General features: G+C 37.0%; 1 protein-coding gene across 13 annotated transcripts in view; it reads right to left on the bottom strand.

The window, feature by feature from the left end:
* Positions 1–21177, bottom strand: part of lrrc7 (leucine rich repeat containing 7) — a 163904-nt gene that overhangs the window by 93619 nt on the left and 49108 nt on the right. For 4 of the 13 annotated variants that reach the window (XM_055212784.2, XM_055212785.2, XM_055212780.2 and 1 more), the window contains exon 1: positions 8879–9630. The exons of 1 other annotated variant lie outside the window; for it this stretch is intronic. In XM_055212784.2, coding sequence (XP_055068759.1) covers positions 8879–8903 — 25 coding nt within the window. In that variant the 5' untranslated portion in view covers positions 8904–9630. Of the gene's footprint in view, positions 1–8878; positions 9640–21177 lie in introns of those variants that run through there. 8 more of the 13 variants (XM_055212779.2, XM_055212775.2, XM_055212776.2 and 5 more) reach the window with 4 other exon arrangements.

Here is a 21177-nt window from a genome sequence, read left to right as displayed (position 1 = left end):
TAAGGGCCCATTTCCACAACAGTTTTCAATCAAAATGGGAAATTTTGTCGCTTTATGGTCTTGGGTCACTCGTAACCTTCACTGTCTATGTACACAAAATTGCTCAATGCTTTCACAGCCTTAATTGTTTACAATTTCCGCTCTGTGAAAGAATATTTATGTGCACAGTCGCGTTTTGTTTCTTTACAAAGTAAATTGTTTAAAAAAATGCAAAGGCAAAAACTTTCTCTTTCTACTCAACCCATTCTCACCAAAAAGCGTACAAATGACACGCAGTGTGATTATCGTGCAATAGATACGCCAAATTCCGATTTATACGCCAGTCCTTCCCATTCACTTATATGGCGAATCGTTTCGTGTCGTTTTATTTATTGTTTTCTCATTTGTTTTCTGTTTTTTTACCATTTTCGCTTGGGTTTAGGTTTAGAACAACTTTTTGTTATATAAAAATGACATCCTAACCCAAACCCCAACTCTAACCCCAACTCCAAGCGACCATGGCTTAAATATAGATAAAAACATAGAGAAACCTGTATATTAAATAACCTGCTTAAACAAATCTGAAATCTAACCCTAAACCCAAGCAAAAATGGTTTAAAAAACAGAAAACAAATGAGAAAACAATAAATAAAATGACACGAAACGATTCGCCATATAAGTGAATGGGAAGGACTGGCGTATCATGTGCACGCGGGATCGGGGTTTGGCGTGTCTATTGCACGATGGTCACACTGCGTGTCATTTGTACGCATCTTGGTGAGAACGGGTACTTCTACTACAAATGTTATGTAAACCTGCCCTAGAAAATGCTGAAACTTTATTAGCTGAAAGTAACTTTGTATAGCGTTTCCCACATTATTGCCTCCCTAACACAAATTGCTCCATTGTTTTCCTTACTCTTGTGATGTCAATTTGGATAAAAGCATCTGCTTAAATAGAATGATATAGTATCATAGCAACCAGAAAATCCAAAGCTCCCTGAAGCATCCACACTTTAATGCACATAGGCCTTAATGATAACAAAACTTTAATTCTGGGGTGAACCGTTCTTTTAATAAAAGATGAAAATGTGTTTGTAGCAAATAACTTCATTCTCATTGGAGTAAAACTGTCTCAACTGTCTTATACTCTGTAACATGAAAATCTAAGATGAACATCACAACTGCCCATCAATCCTCAATGTAAGCAGAGCACTTGCCAGTACTTAAACAAAAGTCTAATTAAGATTTCATGTCTGACGCAGTGAGGCGTAAAACACTCACCCAAGTAATGGATTAAAAAGCGATGCACTTTATTCTTTTTCTTCCTTTATTTGTAGAGTCTTGTACAAGAAACAGTAATCTCTCATGTATCTGTGCATTAAACTGGCGTGGGAAGTGCAGAGTCATGTGCTCTCAAATGAACATTCCTTGTTTCTTTTGTGCAGAAGCTACTGTAAAAGGCAATGCCAACTTAGAACATGCCAACTTAGGTGGCATAAAAATAAAGCTTCCATAAGGTATGCAGCCATCAAAGACCTACATTTACATAGAATATGCACAGAAACACCTTGATATACATTTGTATAGAAATAATATTTAAAGTTATATACAATTCAACAAGAAGTCAACTAACTGCAAACACAGTTTTTCACAATAAGCGTAAACACATTCTACACTTAGATATTTCATCTAAAAAGTGCAATGGTGACAATAAAAGATGTTGAAATTAAGTGCTTTATGTCATTAGTCCACACACATATGCAGCCGCATACTGTACATGGATTTATCACATTATATATTATTTCTTAAAATACATAATCTTTCATATTTAACTCTGACCTACTTACTTTTGATTGCTTCAGTATTAGAAAAAAGAAAAAGCAAAAAGTTACTTCAAAATAAAAAGCTACACAACCTAAAGTAAGATGATATTATTATAATGCTGCTGAAGTAGATGCACACATCAATCCATTATATAACTCTGTCTTGGGTACTCACAGAATGCAATGAAGTTAAAAATAGTCATTAGAAATTGAAATTTTACAGCAAGCTTATAAAATATGATCCTTAAGTAGATCATCGTCATATACAAACACATACAGTACAATCTATGTACAGTACACAAACCATGCAATATTTACATTTCAAGTGATTTCTTTCAAGTGGATGTGCTCCCAGAAACATCCCTTGAAAAGAATGCACATACTGTACGTAAAAACACTGTAGGCAGCAATGACCAGGGCTAAGCCTGACAAGATGAACTTCAGGAAAGTCAGTGAGTTATACTCGCAAAACATCACTGATGCTTCTATGTTCAAATTGTTTTCAATGCCAGAAATCTGATTTAGTATTCACAAAAAATAATGCAAATGATGGTTACCAGGTTTGTTAATTCGACAAAGCATTCAGCATCAGTATACTATTAAATACAAAATGGCAATAAAGCTCTCCGTAAAAACCTACGCCCTATTTCTTTACTTGTAGGTCTCAATGTCACCAACTTCAAGGGCTTGGTTCTTGCAAACAGAGTTGAGTTGATGCAGACACATTTTAAAAGTGATGTTTTATGGTTATTATATTAGTAACAGAAAAAGAAACGGTAGTTTTTGTTAATGTATTAACTAAATAAGCTGGCAAACACAGTACTACTGTCAAGTCACGTAAATACAGTTAAAAAGAGAGCATTTTCCACAAAATCCACACCATCTGGAAGTAAATAAAAGCCTCCAGGACACAGCCTGACTTCAACACGGAGACTGCTTAGCACCATCTACACTTAATAACTGAAATCATCTGTTTTATAAGATCGCAGTTGTGTAGTGCTTTGTAGCTGCCAGGAGCTAATGCACTAAGCAAAGGAGAGAGGAGAGAGAATCAATTATCTTTATAGTAGTCAAAATTATTATTGATTAGCAATAAAAGACAACATTTTGACAGTTTAAGGGTTTGTGCTAAAGTAATACAATCACTGATTTTGTTAAACTTGTGTGTACTTACATAGAGTTTTTAAGTATCTTTAAAAATCTGTAGACTCTGCAGTCTATCTAACATGACATTATGGGCCCTATCTTAACAATCTAAGCGCATAGTCTGAAGCGAAAGGAGCAAGTGCACTAAGGAAGTGTCCGAATCCACTTTTGCTAGTTAAACGATGGGAAAAATGGTCTATGCGCCTGGCGCACAGTCTAAAAGGATTCCCTCTAAAAAATATTGGTGCTAAATAGCACTAAAAGCTCGTAGTCATAGGGGAACAATTTTTACTCCTATATAGCACCTATAAAGAAACATCCGGGGGTGATATAGCACCACTATAGCACCAGATTTGGTTCTATTTAGCACTATATGGTTCTACACAGGTGCTACATAGATGCTATTGACGGTTTCAGCAGTAACAACATAAACAAGTGGCTGTCGTGGTCCACACGTAACTTCCGGTAAACTCCGCTGATAATAAATAACAACAAAGTTCTTTAAACGTAGTTTATTTATATAACAAGCAAAAAAACAACAGATTACATAGGAAACCGAAACATTTGTTATTTTCGACGAGACATTTGTTCAAGAGATCAGTTTAGCAACTAGTCAGACCATTAAAAAAAACGAAACAGATGGATCCAGATGGGTATCGCGTCAGCGCGCGTGCGTCCGATGAAACCATCTATATACCACTTAAATGGTTCCCCTATGATTACGAGCCAGTGAACCACTTTTGGTGCTATTTAGCACCGTTTGTTTTTAGAGTGTTGTTCCTAGTCTCGTAATGAGTAATGGGTGTGTTTTGGGCGTAACGTGCAATAAACTAATGAGTCTTATCTCTCATCCCCTTATAAAGTCAGTTGCGCTCGCGCAAGGCAAATTGCCTATTTACATGGCAGATTATGTTGGCGGAAAAACTGTAATTACAAATATATTAAATGTTTTTATCTCAAATAACCAAGGATACAAAGTCCTAATATACAATAAATCTGTTGGGTAGCATTTAAAAAAAATCGAAATAAATGCAATATTACATATTAGCACGTTTTAAAAGCAAAATATTCTGTTTATCAGGCTACAGGTGAAGCAACTGCCTTCTTAACTTCATGCCTCTAAAGTCCTGTAAACTGTCGTCATTTATATCCAAGAGACTCAATAATAATCTTTTACATTTTAATCCTTTAATTTTTCATATTTAAAAACGTTTGTATGCTGTCATGTGTGTAATACACAAACGCGCATTGTCGTCCCGTTTATAGGTGCATTTTACTAATGCGCTCTTTAAATAACAAAAACAATAATGCGCCATTGACTTTAGACTTTAAACCAGGTTTTAAGTTGGTCAATGGTGTAGTCTATTTTAGTTGCCTTAACATGCCAATCCCAACAAGGTGCCTGAACACACCTCATTTTCAAGGCAGCAAGCCCATAGGTGAACAAATGGGCGAAAATACATTGCAAAAAATACATTGTGTCGCCCATTGCACAGGGTGTATGATAGGGCCCTATGAGTCTGATGAGGCCCTATAGATTTTCATTTCTCCAATCTGAGGGGATTTTATGTTGCAAGAATGCAAAAAAATCTAACAAAATCTGCTAATTTCATTTGGCAACGATTAGCCTAAAGTGCATAGGAACACCTATAAAAATGCGTTAAAACTCAAAACGTTTGGATACAAATTGTAATGAAGTTCAAAACTATTTACAGCTCAAAATGCAATTTTGTAAGGAGCATGATCTCCTTTGATGTCAATCATCAAGCAAAAGTATATAAAGTTATCTTCAGTGACATTTTACCTTCAGCCCAACTCTTCCTTTTATTTTAGTGTAGTGTTAAAGGGGTTAGCTCGGAGTCGAGTCTCTGACTGTCCTGGATATGCAGATGCACTTGTGAACTATACAAATACTATGTTCTTCCTAGACTCTTACATACAGTATACTACTGCTGATAATAGACAAAAACTTTAGGAAGACACAGCATAAACACGAAGAACAGTAAAACAAAAGAAATTGTGACAAATCATTCTTTTGCAAGACAAGAAAACTTTAACAGGTCTGTCAGTCTTACCGAAGACATATCAGTAAACCTGAATGCATTAGGTAACACCAATATAAGCCATTGTAAGAATGAGATCAGTTAGAAACGCAATATTCATTCGCGAGAAGTGTTACATACAAGTAGACATACCAGTACCAATAATGGATTGAACTATGTTTCTTGCTTGTCACTTTCTACATGCCTTACAACGTTGCATGAAATCTCAACATGCAAGACACAACGACTGACACTTCAAGTGCAAATATAAATCCCTTTTAGCAAATTACTTTTTATGAAGATTTACTATGACAGAAATGATAAACGTGTGACCATTTTTGGAATAAAACAGAATAAAAGAACATTATAGTCTGCGTTTTCTAAGGACATCAAGTGCCTGAGTACATGAAAACTGCTCAAAAATGGACATTTATGAATTGGACTCATAAAGCCACTTCTGAGCTTGATGTAATGGTAGCCAAAGGCCGTAAAAATAGTCTACATTGCAAGAAATCCTCAAAAAACAGAACAGAGCACAACTGTCTACAAGCTAATGTAATGTACCATCAATGTGAAAGCATGCAGTAGGCTGTGCATCTTACTGGCATACAAAGAACATAACTAAAGCCTCCAAGGACGGCAGCATTACATAACATTTCATAATCTGCGGAAATCATTGAGACATCACACGGGTGACATGGCGCATTATTGAAAAATTACAGTGTGTTTTAGTTTCTTAGGAGGACGCCAAGCAGCTTGAGACAAACAGGAAAGAAAAATGACAAATATCCTATTTGCTTCTCCTAGAAAGCGACAAGAATAAATAGGTCTCCTGCTTCTCCGAACGCAGTAATCTCACACGTCTCCTTCAGGCTTTCAAAAGAGATTTTAACGCCTCAAACTGCACAAATTTGCTCAGGCACCATAATCAAAACTCAAATATTTCAAAATGAGCACAAATATTTCTCATCATATTTCCAAAACCAAATGATCTGAGCTATGCTACTGAACTCTTTTATGTCAATTGTCGCTCATTCGTTTCTATTGTTATTTCTTCAAACATAAAAATAAGGAGCTTTGCTAAGCCTTATGCGATTTAAAGGACAACTTCCAAATCCCACATTACACATACAGAGCAGAGAGACTAAAGGCTAGAGTCTTAAAAATAAAAGTGCTACAAAATGTGCTTCAGAGTGATGTCATAGAAGAACCATTTTTGGTTCCCCAAACAATATTTCAGTCAAAATTTCTTAATGAACTATTTCTTTCTTACTTTTTAAAGTATACCTCTCTCACTACAAAGAACCTTATATAAAACAAAAAGTCCTTCAGATGGTAAATGTTCTTTATAAAACAATAAAGTCAAAGACGGCGTCATTTAGCACCTTCATTTTTAAGAATGTACTGTAGTTGTTCACTGGCATCTTGAGACTGGCACGATGTTGCAAGCACTCTCATTTATTATCATTCAAACATCTGCAATGTTCCTTTTGCTTACTTCTGTAATAATAGCAACTGATGAGATATTCACATTAGACAAGACCGTACTCAGCAGGTATCAGGCCAAAACAGACACATAATACCAGCTGCAGCCCAAATCCTTTTGTGCTGATTGGACTATTTTAGCTGCACAACTGAAGGCATCTGCTTGAAAAAGTGGAAAATCATTTTTGTTTTTTATACACAGACAGTGGTTGGCATTTGGCAGCAGGACAGTACATATCAGTGCCCTTGGTGACAGCCTACACTGGAATAGATCCAGCAGGCCTTCCAACTCCATCCCCTGCTAGCGGAGGGCTATTTATCTCTTGACAGCCACACGTCCCATCATACAAACATCTTTCCACCGGCCATGCCACTCAGCTATTGTTCGGCCATCACATCCACTATGGTACCATTTCTGGGAAAATAGTACATTACCACCGCTAATATGCTTACACCTGTCGACCAACTTATCTGCAGTATACATAACTTCTCGGTTATGGCAGATTAGCATGTTAAGAGGTAATAGTGCTGTGTCTCTAAATAGGCAAAGTTATTTCATTCATATGCGGTATAGAAACATTTGCTTAAATGTGCCAGGAAGTGCACGATGATGATCTCAATGTTATTGTTAATAAAGGCCTATGCCATAATACATTATTCCAGTAATTAGCTATCTTAACAATAATTGTTTGTGGATATTTTTTAACGAATGCGGACGCTAGTGTTGTAGTCAAGACCACCTAAACCGAGACCAAGTCATGACCAAGACCAAGACAAGACCAAGACTTTAAAGGTCCCAGACCAAGTCAAGACCAAGACCAAGACAGGTCGAGACCAAGTCAAGTCCAAGCCCAGTGCAAGTCACTGCATTAAAACACTTATGATAAAATGTGGAATATGCATACAGTATGATTAGGCACTTCGTGTGTGTGCATGTGTGTGGGTGTGTGTGCCATCAGAGAAGTTGATAAAATAATCAAAGGCATTGCAGATATGTGAGATTTTATCTTTGTCTATAAGCAAATGAAAGTGAACAAACACTAAAGAGCTGAAATCAACTTAACCATTTATTCTGAACTGTCTTTCCATGGCTTGCCATCCACTTAAAGGAATAGTCTACCCTTTTGCCATATTAAACTATGTTATTACCTCAACTTAGACGAATTAATACATATCTATCTTTTTTCAATCCGTGCACTGTACAGCGCATAGTAAATGTGTTAGCATTTAGCCTAGACCCATTCATTCCTATGGTACCAAACAGGGAAGCCACCAAACACTTTCGTGTTTTCCCTATTTAAAGACTGTTACATGAGGAGTTATACCAGTAAGTATGGTGCCACAAAATAAAACTTTTTTTGGTACCATAGGAATGAATGGGGCTAGGCTAAATGCTAACACATTTGCACGCATTGAAAAAAGATAGGTCTGTATTAATTCGTCTAGGTTGAGGTAATAACATAGTTTAATATGGCAAAAGGGTAGACTATTCCTTTAACACCATGCAGGTGTTTTTAGTAATAAAATTAGAAGAATTGTCATTGGGAGAAACTTAAACAATGCTTAAACAATGCCAACATCATATGCCAAACCTGAATAAACTGCATAAAATGTATGATAAAAAAATAAATTTGTGATGTGCCATCAGTTGTGGTCTTGACCGGTCTTGAAATACAATTCAGGGTCCTCTTTTTCTGAGACCGAGACGAGACTGAGTAAAAATGCGTTCGATTCCAAGACGAGACCAAGACCTTTAAAAAGTGGTCTTGAGAACTACAACACTAGCGGACGCAGCCTCAAAAACAGACTTGTAAAACAGAACTATAAAAAATATTTGTTTTGGCAAAACTTTTGGACAGAAACAAGCAGAAACAAAAAAGGCAGAATATTCCCAGATATGCAAGTTTAATAAAACACGTTTTTATATACAGCATTGTGGTGCACTGTATATAACAGTAATGGTTAATATGGAACTCACACATTCATGATGGTTTTTTTGTTTTTGTCTTTGGTTTTACTGGAATGAGCTGGCATCATAATTTTGGCCTGCAAGTTCTACTTTTTTAATAACAGTATATTTTACGGTAAAATATCAAGTCTCATGATCAACTTAATGAAATGATAGCATTATAGAAACATATAAAATCCATTCAATATTTTTATTATCATGTTTGAGTTTTGCAGTAATGTTTATAAAGACATCTGCAAGATTGTGCTTTGACTTAATGCTCTAAAATCACTAGAACAATGCTACTGAGCCCTGATTAGAGACAAATAGGTATCATATTAATAAGACTAACCCAACATGTTCGTACAAACTATATATATAGTGCATATATTAAGCATTTTAAAAGGCTGCATTTGAATATTATCAGGCAATTAGCAATAAACGATTACTTACACTGAATCGTTGAGCAATTGTCCATTAGACTATTTCTACAGATTGTATCGTACTCCAACAGTAATCCGATGACCGAGGCTGTGTTGCTGATGCAGGGCTCTGAAGTGAAACATCACACGACGGTGCAGTCTGCTCTCCGCTCCTCCATCGTTTCCCTTACATCAATGCAGTACTGAACGGACATAATGCGCTGTACACTGACAAACTCTTCTAGGTGCCCTATCGATATAATGCAAAAATTAACAGCTTTAAGGCGTTCATGAATTTGTGTATTTAGCCATGTCCTCCCATTTACTGAGGAGGAATGGAAATTCAAGTTCATTGCCAACGATTACATCGTATTTGCTTTTCTCGCTGCGCATATTCAATGAAACACATTGACATCTCTGTCATTGCAAGTACTGTGTCGTGACAGAATAGTTACGGCCTGTACATTTCCTGCTCTTCCCTGTCCATCTCTACGATGTAGTGAATTAAATCCAGCTCGGTGAGACTGCGGTTCCGCGCGAGGCAGTTCCTCGGGATCGCACGAGCGCAGCGCGAGACGCTGTCCCCGGTACCGGAGAGTTTGATCATCTGAGGAGATGATGGTAGGGGGAGAGGAGGGGAGTGGTCTGAATGAGACAGGGACTGTGCGGAGGAGAGAGTGAGAGAAAGCGAGAGAGGAAAACCAGCATGACGTGAAAGGTCTGTACGCGCGAACGACACTCTATGCTCATCTGTCATCACAACACGGTTGGTCATCCACATACCTTCTTGGAGACAGAAAAGAATGGTGGCATGTAGATGAATGTCTTTCCACTACTTCACAAAACGTTGCCATGGTAACCAAACTTTTTGCTATTGCTTACCATAGTTACAATGCGCGTTTCTATATTTATCACTTTTGTCATCAATATCTGAAAACTTGACACTTTGGTTACCGTGGTACCAACTGTAAATGTAAAAGCTAAACTTGGTTTGTCTTTCTTAGAATGACAACAGAAAGACGGATCTTTATTATTATCATTCCCTCAGAGGAAGTTAATAAAATAAAACGCTTAAACATGCAATATGCCGCTCAATAAGACAGATATAAGTGGAAGTCAAATAATGCCAATCTGAACATAAATAAATAAATGTATAAATGAGAAGCCAGAAGTCTGGGATTACTTTAAACTATGCTTTTTCAGTATTGTTAAATACGCTGGGTTTTTGTTGCTTAACCTGAGACGAGGTCGAAACAATATTAGAATGAACCACAGTCCTTTTAGCTGAGTCACCAACTTAAAGCAGATTAAATTTGTTAGTGAACAGTTTGGATTTCAATTTGAGCTGTATGTATTTTCATACCCTACTGTACTTTCTACTTCAAGTCAAGTACTGTATGGTCAATTTTATCCATACATAGCAGTGCCATACATAGTGAAACGAGATGTTTCTCCAGCACCATGACACTACACACAGACACTAAAAAATATTTTTAACCTAGCCATGTAAAGTGCATGCGTGCAACCTAGTGCAAACAGTGCAAGACAGAAGAAAACAATACACTACAAGATATATGCATAAAATAAAATAAAAATAGCTTACACTGTTGGATTTTTTGTAATTTTATTGTAAGTTATCATCAATGGTGATTTAAAACAGATCTGCCAGAAACCAAGACTTTTCCTTAGGACCATAACTTTTTCATGCATATACTGCAACCAAATGTTAAGCCCAGGGCCCGGTTGCATAAAGCACCTTAAGTTTTTCCCTTAACTATGACACTTAAGGGGTAAATTCCCCTTAACTACTGTAAGATAATAATTAAAGAGTTTTGCATATAATCCCTTAAACGGTTCTCTTAGGTAAGGGTAATCGTTAAGTGTTTCATGACAGCAACCCAGGTTTGTTGTTATAAAATACTATTGTTGCCATGGAGACGCAACAGAAAAACTTAAGGGTTTTTCTGCAACACCCTTAAGTTTAAAGGAAACAACTTAAAGGCGGAGTCCATGATGTTTGAAAGCCAATGTTGATATTTGAAATCACCTAAACAAACACGCCCCTACCCCAATAGAATCTGGACCTTCTGTTGATAGACCCACCCCACACATACGCAAACCGGCATTTGATTTGATTTGATTGGCTATAAGTGTGTTTTGGTAGTCGGCCCGTCTCCTTTTCCAGCGCGTTTTTCAAACATCGTGGACTCCGCCTTTAAGGGAAAATTACACTTAGGTGCTTTATGCAACTGGGCCCAGGTCTCTTCGGCAGGTGTTAAAGGGACACTCCTCTTTAAAAAAAAAAAAATAGGCTCATTTTCCAGCTCCCCTACAGTTAAACATCTGATTTTTACCGTTTTGGAATCCATTCAGCCGATCTCCGGGTCTGGCGGTACCCCTTTTACATATCTTAGCATAATCCATTGAATCTGATTAGACCATTAGCATCGCGCTCAAAAATAACCAAAGAGTTTTAATATTTTTCCTATTTAAAACTTGACTCTTCTGAAGTTACATCGTGTACTAAGACCGACAGAAAATTAAAAGACAACTACTGTGGTATAGTAAATGTGTTATATGTGTAAATGTAAAGTATATAAAAGTAAATACTTTTTGTACACTAGATGGACATTGATCCTTAAATGTTGTAAGTGACTTTGGATAAAAGCATCTGCCAAATGTATAAATGTAATGTAAACTTAAACAGGAATCAGTAATCTAATCACAGTGAAACAGATTATACATTAAAGGATAATTCCGGTATTTAACACTTTGAGTCCCATTTCTGGTTTGTTTTGGATGAACTACAGTGATGGACACAGAAATTTTGACAATGGGTCGTGTCTTGAGTTTTTGACTCATTTAGAAGCGTCTCTTGACTGCTTCAGAATGGAAGTCAATGGCCATGCACAAACATGTCATTAAAACAACACTTAACATTCATTTTCAAAACTGTGCTACTCACTGAGTGGTTTGTGGTGTTCGTTGATGATTAAAAACAAGTTGTGTAGCGAAATACAGTTTCTGTCGTGTTTTATTTGGCATTTTGTAAAATTCCATTGACTTCTCTGGAAGACCAATTGCTCGCTGATATATCACTCCACCGCCGGGAAACAGAAAAGGGACTGTTTACATGTGGTTGTTGTTTTTTCGCTCGGTTTCTCTCAGAATAAATTTTTCCCATATTTGTAGGGCTGGACCAGAATATTCGAATATTCGTTCCGTGGGTTGACATTCGATTTTCAGTTTTGAGATTCGAATATATATATATATATATATATATAAATATTTTACAGCGTTAATGCAGAGCTTTTGCCAAGCAGGAAGTGCGCTTCACGCTCCCACTCTATAGGTGGCGCAGAGAGACCAACATCCATAGCCAACAGCCACCAAACGGCACCAGTGGAAGATCGCCTCAAACGGAAAACGCGCTTCCTGCTTTGGCATTCACGCTAATAATGATCTAAATAACGTTCAGTTTCTTGCAAAAACTGATTGATTTGCTTCACAAGACGTCAATATGTCACACGGAGTTATGGGGGATTACTGTTGTATTGGATATATATGCTTTAGGGATCTGTTGACTTGCATGACGGAGCACTGGGGTTTCTGCAAAATATCTTCCTTATTGTTCTGCCGATGAAAAAAACATATCAGATGGTGTAAGTGTTATAAATAAACTTGATTTTGAAAGTATGCTACCGTTTTATTACAGTTTGTTGGACTACGTTCATTCATGCTTCAGACTCAAATATAGAGCAGAAGTATATACGCGGTTGTGAGGTATCTGAAAAAATTGTTCCACTATAGCAAATAACACAGATTGAAATCATACATTGCGCCAATATATTTGTTTTTAATCATCCACAAACACCACGAACCACTCGGTGAGTAGTACAGTTTTGAAAATGAACGTTAAGTGTTGTTTTAATGACATTTTGTGCATGGTCATCATTGACTTCCATTCTGAAGCAGTCAAGAGACGCTTCTAAATGAGTCGAAAAGTCAAGACTCGACCCATTGTCAAAATTTCTGTGTCCATCACTGTAGTTCATCCAAAACAAACCACAAATGAGACTCAAAGTGTTAAATACCGGAATTATCCTTTAAATAAAACTTATTTAACTAAGTTCGAGAAGAGCATGGTCATGAGATCCAACCAATCAGCGCAAAGAGTTGCCTATAAATAGTCATCACTTACCTCTGTCCCGTGACAGTTTTCGGTGCATCCCTTCTCCACCCCATCACCTCACTCTCAGCTAGTTTCATCTATCCCAGTTCAAGAGGGGGGAGATAAAATTTAGAGCTCAGAGCCCTCCCCTCGGACAGCACGCCAAATATGCTTTCCCTCATTCCCTATCGATTGCATGTTAATGCAAACTCTTTAAATGGCAATATCAACAGCGTTATTACAATCAAACAATGAAATGTATTAATTATTATTATAGGTTATTAAATGTCAGTTGAATTTCCATTAGCTATTGTTTATTATTTGGAGGATGGGGCATGTAATGCAACCTGGCAATGTTGGCATTTGCCTATTTTGGCTAGAGTGTAAAAGCTAAACTTTGAAATCAATAACACTGAAGGGAATGGGAGGGAGATTGGAAATATTCCAATATTCCATATTATTTCTAGTTCGACCCTCAGTTATATGGTTTGTTGCATTTTTGTATTTGCATAAATCATTTTCTTATCCCTGCTGTCCACAACACTTCTAGAACAGAGCTATTACCCTTTTCTGGGTTGCCAGTCGTCATCCACCAACTTAGAACCCCTAAACCACCACTGACAAACGTAAAGGCTTTCTCAAAAAGGCATTTCTAAGAGATTTCTCTGAAATTGTATCAAATTACAAGGCTGCACTCAATGTTGTCAAGGATTTTCATTTGAGTTCCCTTACTATAATTATTGACAAGTCCACATCTTTTCCAAAAAGCAGACTTTCCTATATTTGCAAAATGAATTAGCCAACATGGTCAGCTGCTTCTAAGAAAAATATATTAGTTATATATTAGATGTTCTGGAACACAGTGCTTGAATTGAAGGAGACGGCAGATTCATCGTCAATTTCAGATATTACAAAGATAAAACAAAGGCTTTTATGTTCAAGGAAACAGTTATATCATTGAATAATGGAACATTAATCATGCTACATTGTATTGTCATTCTTTTCCGTTGCTTACAGTGTTTAATTGAGGTGCACGTCAGATTTAGTGACATGTTATTGTAATGAAATAGCAATATGCTTTACTCTTTTGTACACCCAAAACATTTTAGTATTTGAAATATGTTTTACAGTATCTGCCCCAAACATCTAATATCACTATGTAGGTTAAACTCCTACCATAAACCTTCATGATGCTCATAAGTAAATACTTTTTATGTGCCTCTAAGCCAGACTTAGGTGGTACATTGCTGAACAACCACTGCAGTATCACTGGACTAATTTGCATTTTTTGGTTTCATAAAAATCCCCACAGGGATACTCAAGTAGTGACTACTTCATTAAAGATCTACACAGCCCATTTCTATCTACTGGGGCCTTTTAATGCTGAGATCAGGATCTTGGCACAGCACCTCAAACGTTATGTGCTTTAAATACTATATGCTGCTGCTGGGAATCTTCTCAGTTTCATATGGCTGTCAGATAAGCTAACTGAAGTCTCTCTTGTCTCTAACCAGGCTCTGATTCACATTCATTTACCTAAAAGTCAACCTTGAATGTACAGAATAGAAGAGATCAGATAAATTACACCATAAAATACAATTAGGCCAAACAAATCTGAGTTCATAAAGGAAGTGCAGTAAATGTATAAATGGATTCACTTTCCCTTTCCTCCCTGCTTACGTACTCATCCATGCACATTTATTATTTACTTTCAATTTATTTATTTTGTAGACATGCTACAAACATGATCAGTGATTAAACTTGTTAAACCTTTTAAAAGGACAAAAAGTAGGATTTACCCCATCTAGTGGTGAGATTGTATTTTGCATCCAAATGAATAGTGCTCTCTAGCGCCTCGCTTTTCCAAATGCGTGTTGCAACTACGCTAGCTGTTATGTAATCACTGATCTTCTTGTCCGTTTCAGCTAGTTCACGTGTTCTGAATAAAAACGCGTTGTGGAAACGCGTTGGTAGGCTAGTGTCCCTCTCTGCTATTATAGTTTATATGGCGGAACGGCATGGAAGCCTCCTTGGACTTACCCGTTCAATTTAAGTAAAGAGAAGAAATTCTAAGCTTACAAAGAAAAGTCAGATGACTGGCAGAGGTCATTTGACACCAACGAGGACATATTTATGAATAAAGACATTGATTTTGATTAATAAAACACTTAAAACCCTACTTACTGTCCCTTTAAATTGCCCACATTCAATATACAATATCTATTAAAGGAAAACACCACCGTTTTTCAATATTTTACTATGTTCTTACCTCCTCTTAGACAAATTAATACATACAGTACCTATCTTTTTTCAATGCGTGCACTTGATCTTTGCACGGCCCGTTGTAAATGTGTTAGCATTTAGCCTGGCCCCATTCATTCCTTGGGATCCAAACAGGGAGGAATTTAGAAGCCACCAAACACTTCCATGTTTTCCCTATTTAAAGACTGTTACATAAGTAGTTACACAAGTAAGTATGGGTGCACAAAATAAAATGTGGCGATTTTTTAATGGATAAAAAATGAGAACTATAGCGGAAGAGCACTTAGTTTGCAGCACTTCGACCTCTGGTACAGTAACATGATCAACATTTTGTGCCACCATAGTTACTCGTGTAACTACTCAGGTAACAGTCTTTAAATAGGGAAAACATGGAAGTGTTTGGTGGCTTCTAAAATCATCCCTGTTTGGATCCTAAGGAATGAATGGGGCTAGGCTAAATGCTAACATATTCACAACGTGCTGTACAAAGATATTAAGTGCAGATTAAGTGCTAAATTGAGGTAAGAACATAGTAAAATATTGAAAAACGGTGGTGCTTTCCTTTAAATTTAGAAAGCAGTACTGCAAACACAGCATAGCTCATCTTGCTCATCGTACTGTAATACATATCCATTAAAGGAATAGTTCACCCTAAATATATTTTTTTGTATTCAACAGATTAAAGAAACTCAAACAGGTTTAGGGCAACATGAGGGTAAATAATGTCAGAATTTTCATTTTTGGGTGAATTATCCCCTTAATTTGTCGGTTGTTTTTCACTTTTGCCCATGTAGATTATTCTAAGAGGTGAAACAAATGAGTACCTAATTCCAGAAGTAATACTGAATGAATTTAGACCCCATGACAATTCATTGATTTTTAATTAATCCCGATGGCTGGTAACTCTGTCCATTTGTAAAGCCCAGCCTTCTGCTTTTGTCATAAACTATTTAGTGATCATTAAGAAACTGAAATAAATTAAAACAACCACACACACACGCACACACACACACACACACACATTCTGGTTTCCATGTTTTGTGGGGACATTCCATAGACGTAATGCATTTTATACCATACAAACTGTATATTCTATTCCCCTTACCTACCCCATTCCCTAACCCCAACCATCACAGAAACCCTTCTACTACTTCATATTTTCAAGAAACATCATTTTGTTTGATTTATAAGCTGGTTTCCTCATGGGGACATCAAAATGTCCCCACAAGGTCACAAAAACACTGGTATTCCTATCTTTGTGGGGACAATTGGTCCCCACAACGTGATAATTACCAGGTACACACACACACACACACACACACACACACACACACATACACACGTGTACACACACACATTTATTAATTTGATACATTGTGTTTTAAATATTAAAGAGCAATTATGGTCCAATTCACGATTTTACATTTCCTTTGGTGTGTAAGTGTGTATTAGTACATGTTAATGATATGCAAAAGGTACATACACCAAAGTAAACGATGACACGAGTTATGGTTTCCAACGTAAATCTCTTTACTTGGACTACAACAAACACACAGATTGTAGGCCACAGTTTACTTCCTGAACCTGTTGACGTGGACGAGACCGCATTATCATAATTCCTCCCGCTTTGACTCACAGCCTGTGAGATAACACCTATCAGCATTGCATTGTAACCAAATCTTTCAAATATGGTAAGAAGCGTCACATATCCGGCTAACGTCAGAGGTATTTAGACCAATCACAACGTACAGATTAGCTGGCCAATCAGGGACACAGCGCTTTTCAGATCAAAGAGTTTTGTACAAAATCTATGCGTTTGAGGAAAGCAGTATATCTGGAGCTACATAAATGTACAGTGTGTGGAAGATAATGTGTTTTTAACCATAAACAACGTGAACACATTGTATTGTCAACCTGATCTCATGAATTTCAGTGTACAGTCTCAGAATATTTAGCAAATTTTTCTGTGGAATTGTCACGGATTGGTTACTCAACTGTTTTGTCCTATTTTCTTACCATTGTCGCTTTGGTTTAGGGTTAGATTTACATAAAATGACATATACCCAAACCCAACTTTAACCCTAACGCCAGGTGACAATGGTTTAAAATGTAAAAATATAAAAGAATAAATAGAGAAAACACCAAATCTAACCCTGAACCGAAGCGACAATGATTTGAAAATAGGAAAAAGCAATAGATTAACCAATCCGTGACAATGACACGGAAAAGAAAGTCTGTGGTACAGCCACGGAAAAATTCGGAAATCCGTGACAATGCCACGGAAAAATTTGCTAAATATTCCGTGACTATTCCACAGATTTTTGTGAGATCATGTTGCATATTATACAAAAAACACAATAAACTTTGTTTTTTAGCAATGAAATAGGTGCTCTTTAAAATATTGTGTGGTTTCAATACATTTTTTAAACAACAACACCTTTACCCCTTCTCTTTTACTCTCTTTCTGCAAACGTATCTTTTTCCATCACTTTCTGGACCTGCAAGTAGGTATGCTTGTTTGCCTCCTAGTCACTGAGGTAAAAAATACTTTTGTTCGAAAAGGCCCCCAAGGCATATTTCTGCTACTCCTAAATGGCTGTCTTCAATTCCCAGCATTCCCACCTAAACTGTCTGATAAAACAGATTGTTTGTGAGGTGACTCTGCAGCAATAACAAGTCTATTTCACCTTTCTTTGCTGTCACATAACATCATAATACACAGGAAAAAGTGTGGGAACCAAGTCATAACCCAATGTGAAACAAAATCACCCTGTATATTCCACAAGCGTTTAGATCCATCACTAGCATTGCAGAAGAGTTACATCCATTTGCTTTACCTTTGGTCCTGCACCCTTAGTTCTAAACTAATGGAAAAGCTCAACAAAGTCTTTCTGTAGTCTATCACACCACGCATTGGTTCTTGGGGCAGAAAGTCAATACGGCTTGTAGGCCTACACTTGAAACCCCTTCAACCCCCAAACCTTCGGTTAATTCTGAATTAGTATTAAAATAACAGTATGAAGAATTTACTTTAAATGTAATTTATAAATTTTCAGAACCATTTACGGTTTCCATCTTTTTAAGCATTTTAAGTCTTTATTATGTTACTTGGCTGCATTTCGAAGACTATAAGAGCATTCTGGGAGACTACACTTGAATTAAATTTAATTCTGAATGGTGCACAACTCTGCTTGGCAGCATATGTCTCTTGTCTACTTCTTTGTATAGACAGTTGTATTAGACGCACACGCATTGTCACAGTTACACGCCTGTCACAAGGTTAACTTCTGGTCTGTGTTTGTTTAGTGGTCTGGGATGCGTTTTCCAAAACAATGAGGTAGGTTACTGATTAACCACCATAGTACGACGAATAGTCGGATAGACGAATTACCTAATCAAGACAGTTTTGCCGAAAACATATTAACTTAGTTGCACATTCATCGTTTGAACCATGTTGGATCAACAATATAGTTGATGATGTCACGTGGAAGGTGGAATACTAATTAATCTGTTCAAAGTCAAACAGATTTATTATCAGATTATTGCTGTAAATAATGTACATTGCATTGGGAGACTGATTTCATTATCTTGATGTAGTTCTTTGTTGTTTTATTTCAAGATATTTTTTTCATGCACAAGTTCCCTCTTACGTCACTCCACCCAGGGATTCCCCAGGATCTTAAAACCCATAGGCCACACGCTTGCGCACTTCAAAAACAGCACTTTAATTCTGTTTAAACTTAGTTTAAACGTAACAATACGTTGTAAATAAATATTTACGGAAGTCTCTGTCCATGAATAGCGGTCAGAATAGGATGTCAGCCAGATTAGATCACATCGATGCGCTCGTAATTGATTACGAACAGCCGCAAGTTCGTCAACGAGTTTTCAAGAACGGTTTTGTTTTCTTTGTATCCATCAATTAAAATAAGAATTTCTTCATGACTGAAATTTTCTCTGTTTATTTTTTCCTCCATGTGTGGGATAGATATTTTCAATTAAAAGTGTAATGTTTTGAGTTCGATAACGTTTGCTAGACGTCATTCTATGCGACAACGCATTACTTTACGGAGAGCTTGCGACCTACTAGCTACGTTCTGCCCTAAGAACAAATGGTGCAACCGAATAAAGTTCAGAGTTAGCTATAAACTAGCTAGTAGTTACTAAGCCTCTAGTTTGGACTTTACGACTGGTGCAACCCTACCCTGGAGAGCTGTCATTCAAGCCACTCAACTTTGTGATGCAGTTTGCGAATGTTTGTTTGAACTATTGTTTCGAGAAAACACAGAATTGTTGAAAGATGTTAACAATGACAGAACTTGTGACGTTAGTTAGCTAAAGATGCTTTTTGGGAACAGATCCCTGGATAGTGCTTAAACTGACCTCTGGTACAAATATCGAATATTTGTCGAAAATAAAAATGTTTTTGGTTTCCTTAAGATGAGGCGAGATGGTAAGCATGGAACCCCGTTGTAAAAGAGGTTTGGCAGCCAGGCAAGAATTCAAGAATTTGTAGCTAACATTGTATCACTGGTGGACTGTGAAATACTGGCTTTATAAAGATGTAGATGTCGCGCAGCGTCAAAAATTGCGCTAAACCTGCCTTGCTAGCACAACTCAATGAATGGACAAGGCTAGTGTACGTTTGCATCTCGTGTGTGCTACATTGATGTGAGTGTCGTTTGTGGCTAGTCATGTCAAAATATGTGCTTGCTGCACATGCGTCGAAAGGGGTCATGATAAAAGAGACGCTAACGTTTACAAAATACTTGCAAGACAATAACTTAACACTAAGCTCTGATTATGCATGAGATTAAGCGAGTATCTGGCAAATGTGAGCGTCTCTTTTATCATAAACCCCTTTGAAGCGTCTGCAGCAAGCACGTATTTTGACATGACGCGTGATGCACATAGGTTCACTTGATGGGCCGAACACATATTTTGACATGACAAGCCACACACATGACGGGCTAATTATATGTTTTCACGAGCTTTGCATCATGCGTCCTCGTAAAAGAAGTCACCGGCCGCCACTGCACTGTATACATTCACTTTACACTGTATACATTCACTTTACACAGTAACGTTAGCACAGTGTTGTAGCTGATACGCTTGGCTATGATTTGAACCTAATGTAATTTACTTGTTATTTATTTTGCTTGTTATCAGAAATAATCTACTCTAGATTGACTCTGTTGTTATTGATTCTTTGCGGAAGTCTACCAGAAGCTAAGTTTTGTTTTTGCGACTGTCTGAAACCATCTATAGAAACAAAAAAAGCTGTTGAAATGAGTGAGTACAGTAAATGCTCATTTCTGAGTGAACTATTACTTTAATATTGAGTTTCAAAGCTGCTGTGAGTGGCCAAAAATCTTTTATTAAAGAAACACTTTACTTTTTATAGAAAATAGGCTCATTTTCCAGCTCCCCTAGAGTTAAACACTTGAGTTTTACCATTTTGGATCCATTTAGCAAATCTCCGGGTCTGGCGGTACCACTTTTAGCATAGCTTAGCATAATCCATTGAATCTGATTAGACCATTAGCATTGCGCTCAAAAATGACCTAAGAGTTTCAATATTTTTCCTATTTAAAACTTGACTCTTCTGTAGTTACATCGTGTAGCTTTACCTAGCTGGGTACTATTTTCGGGCACTGCGTAATATCATTGCGTCTGCTGCACCCATGGTAAAAAGCTATAACGTTCTTATTAAAGGATGTAAACAGCAATTGGTCACTCAATTGGACCTACACATGGGATTCACCTGTGGCATTAAATAAGGACAGTAATGAACTTGTCTATCACTGCTATATTCAAGATTCAGTGCTATATTACTTGCAAAGAGGCAATGCCCTGGATGCAGTGTTTTATTCCTGGTTTAGGAACAGGGCTGTACT

Source organism: Misgurnus anguillicaudatus, chromosome 8, assembly GCF_027580225.2.
Source record: "Misgurnus anguillicaudatus chromosome 8, ASM2758022v2, whole genome shotgun sequence".
NCBI classification, from domain to species: Eukaryota; Metazoa; Chordata; class Actinopteri; order Cypriniformes; family Cobitidae; genus Misgurnus; species Misgurnus anguillicaudatus.
The sequence above is the reverse complement of the archived record's forward strand: the minus strand, read 5'-3'. Positions and strand labels throughout refer to the sequence as shown.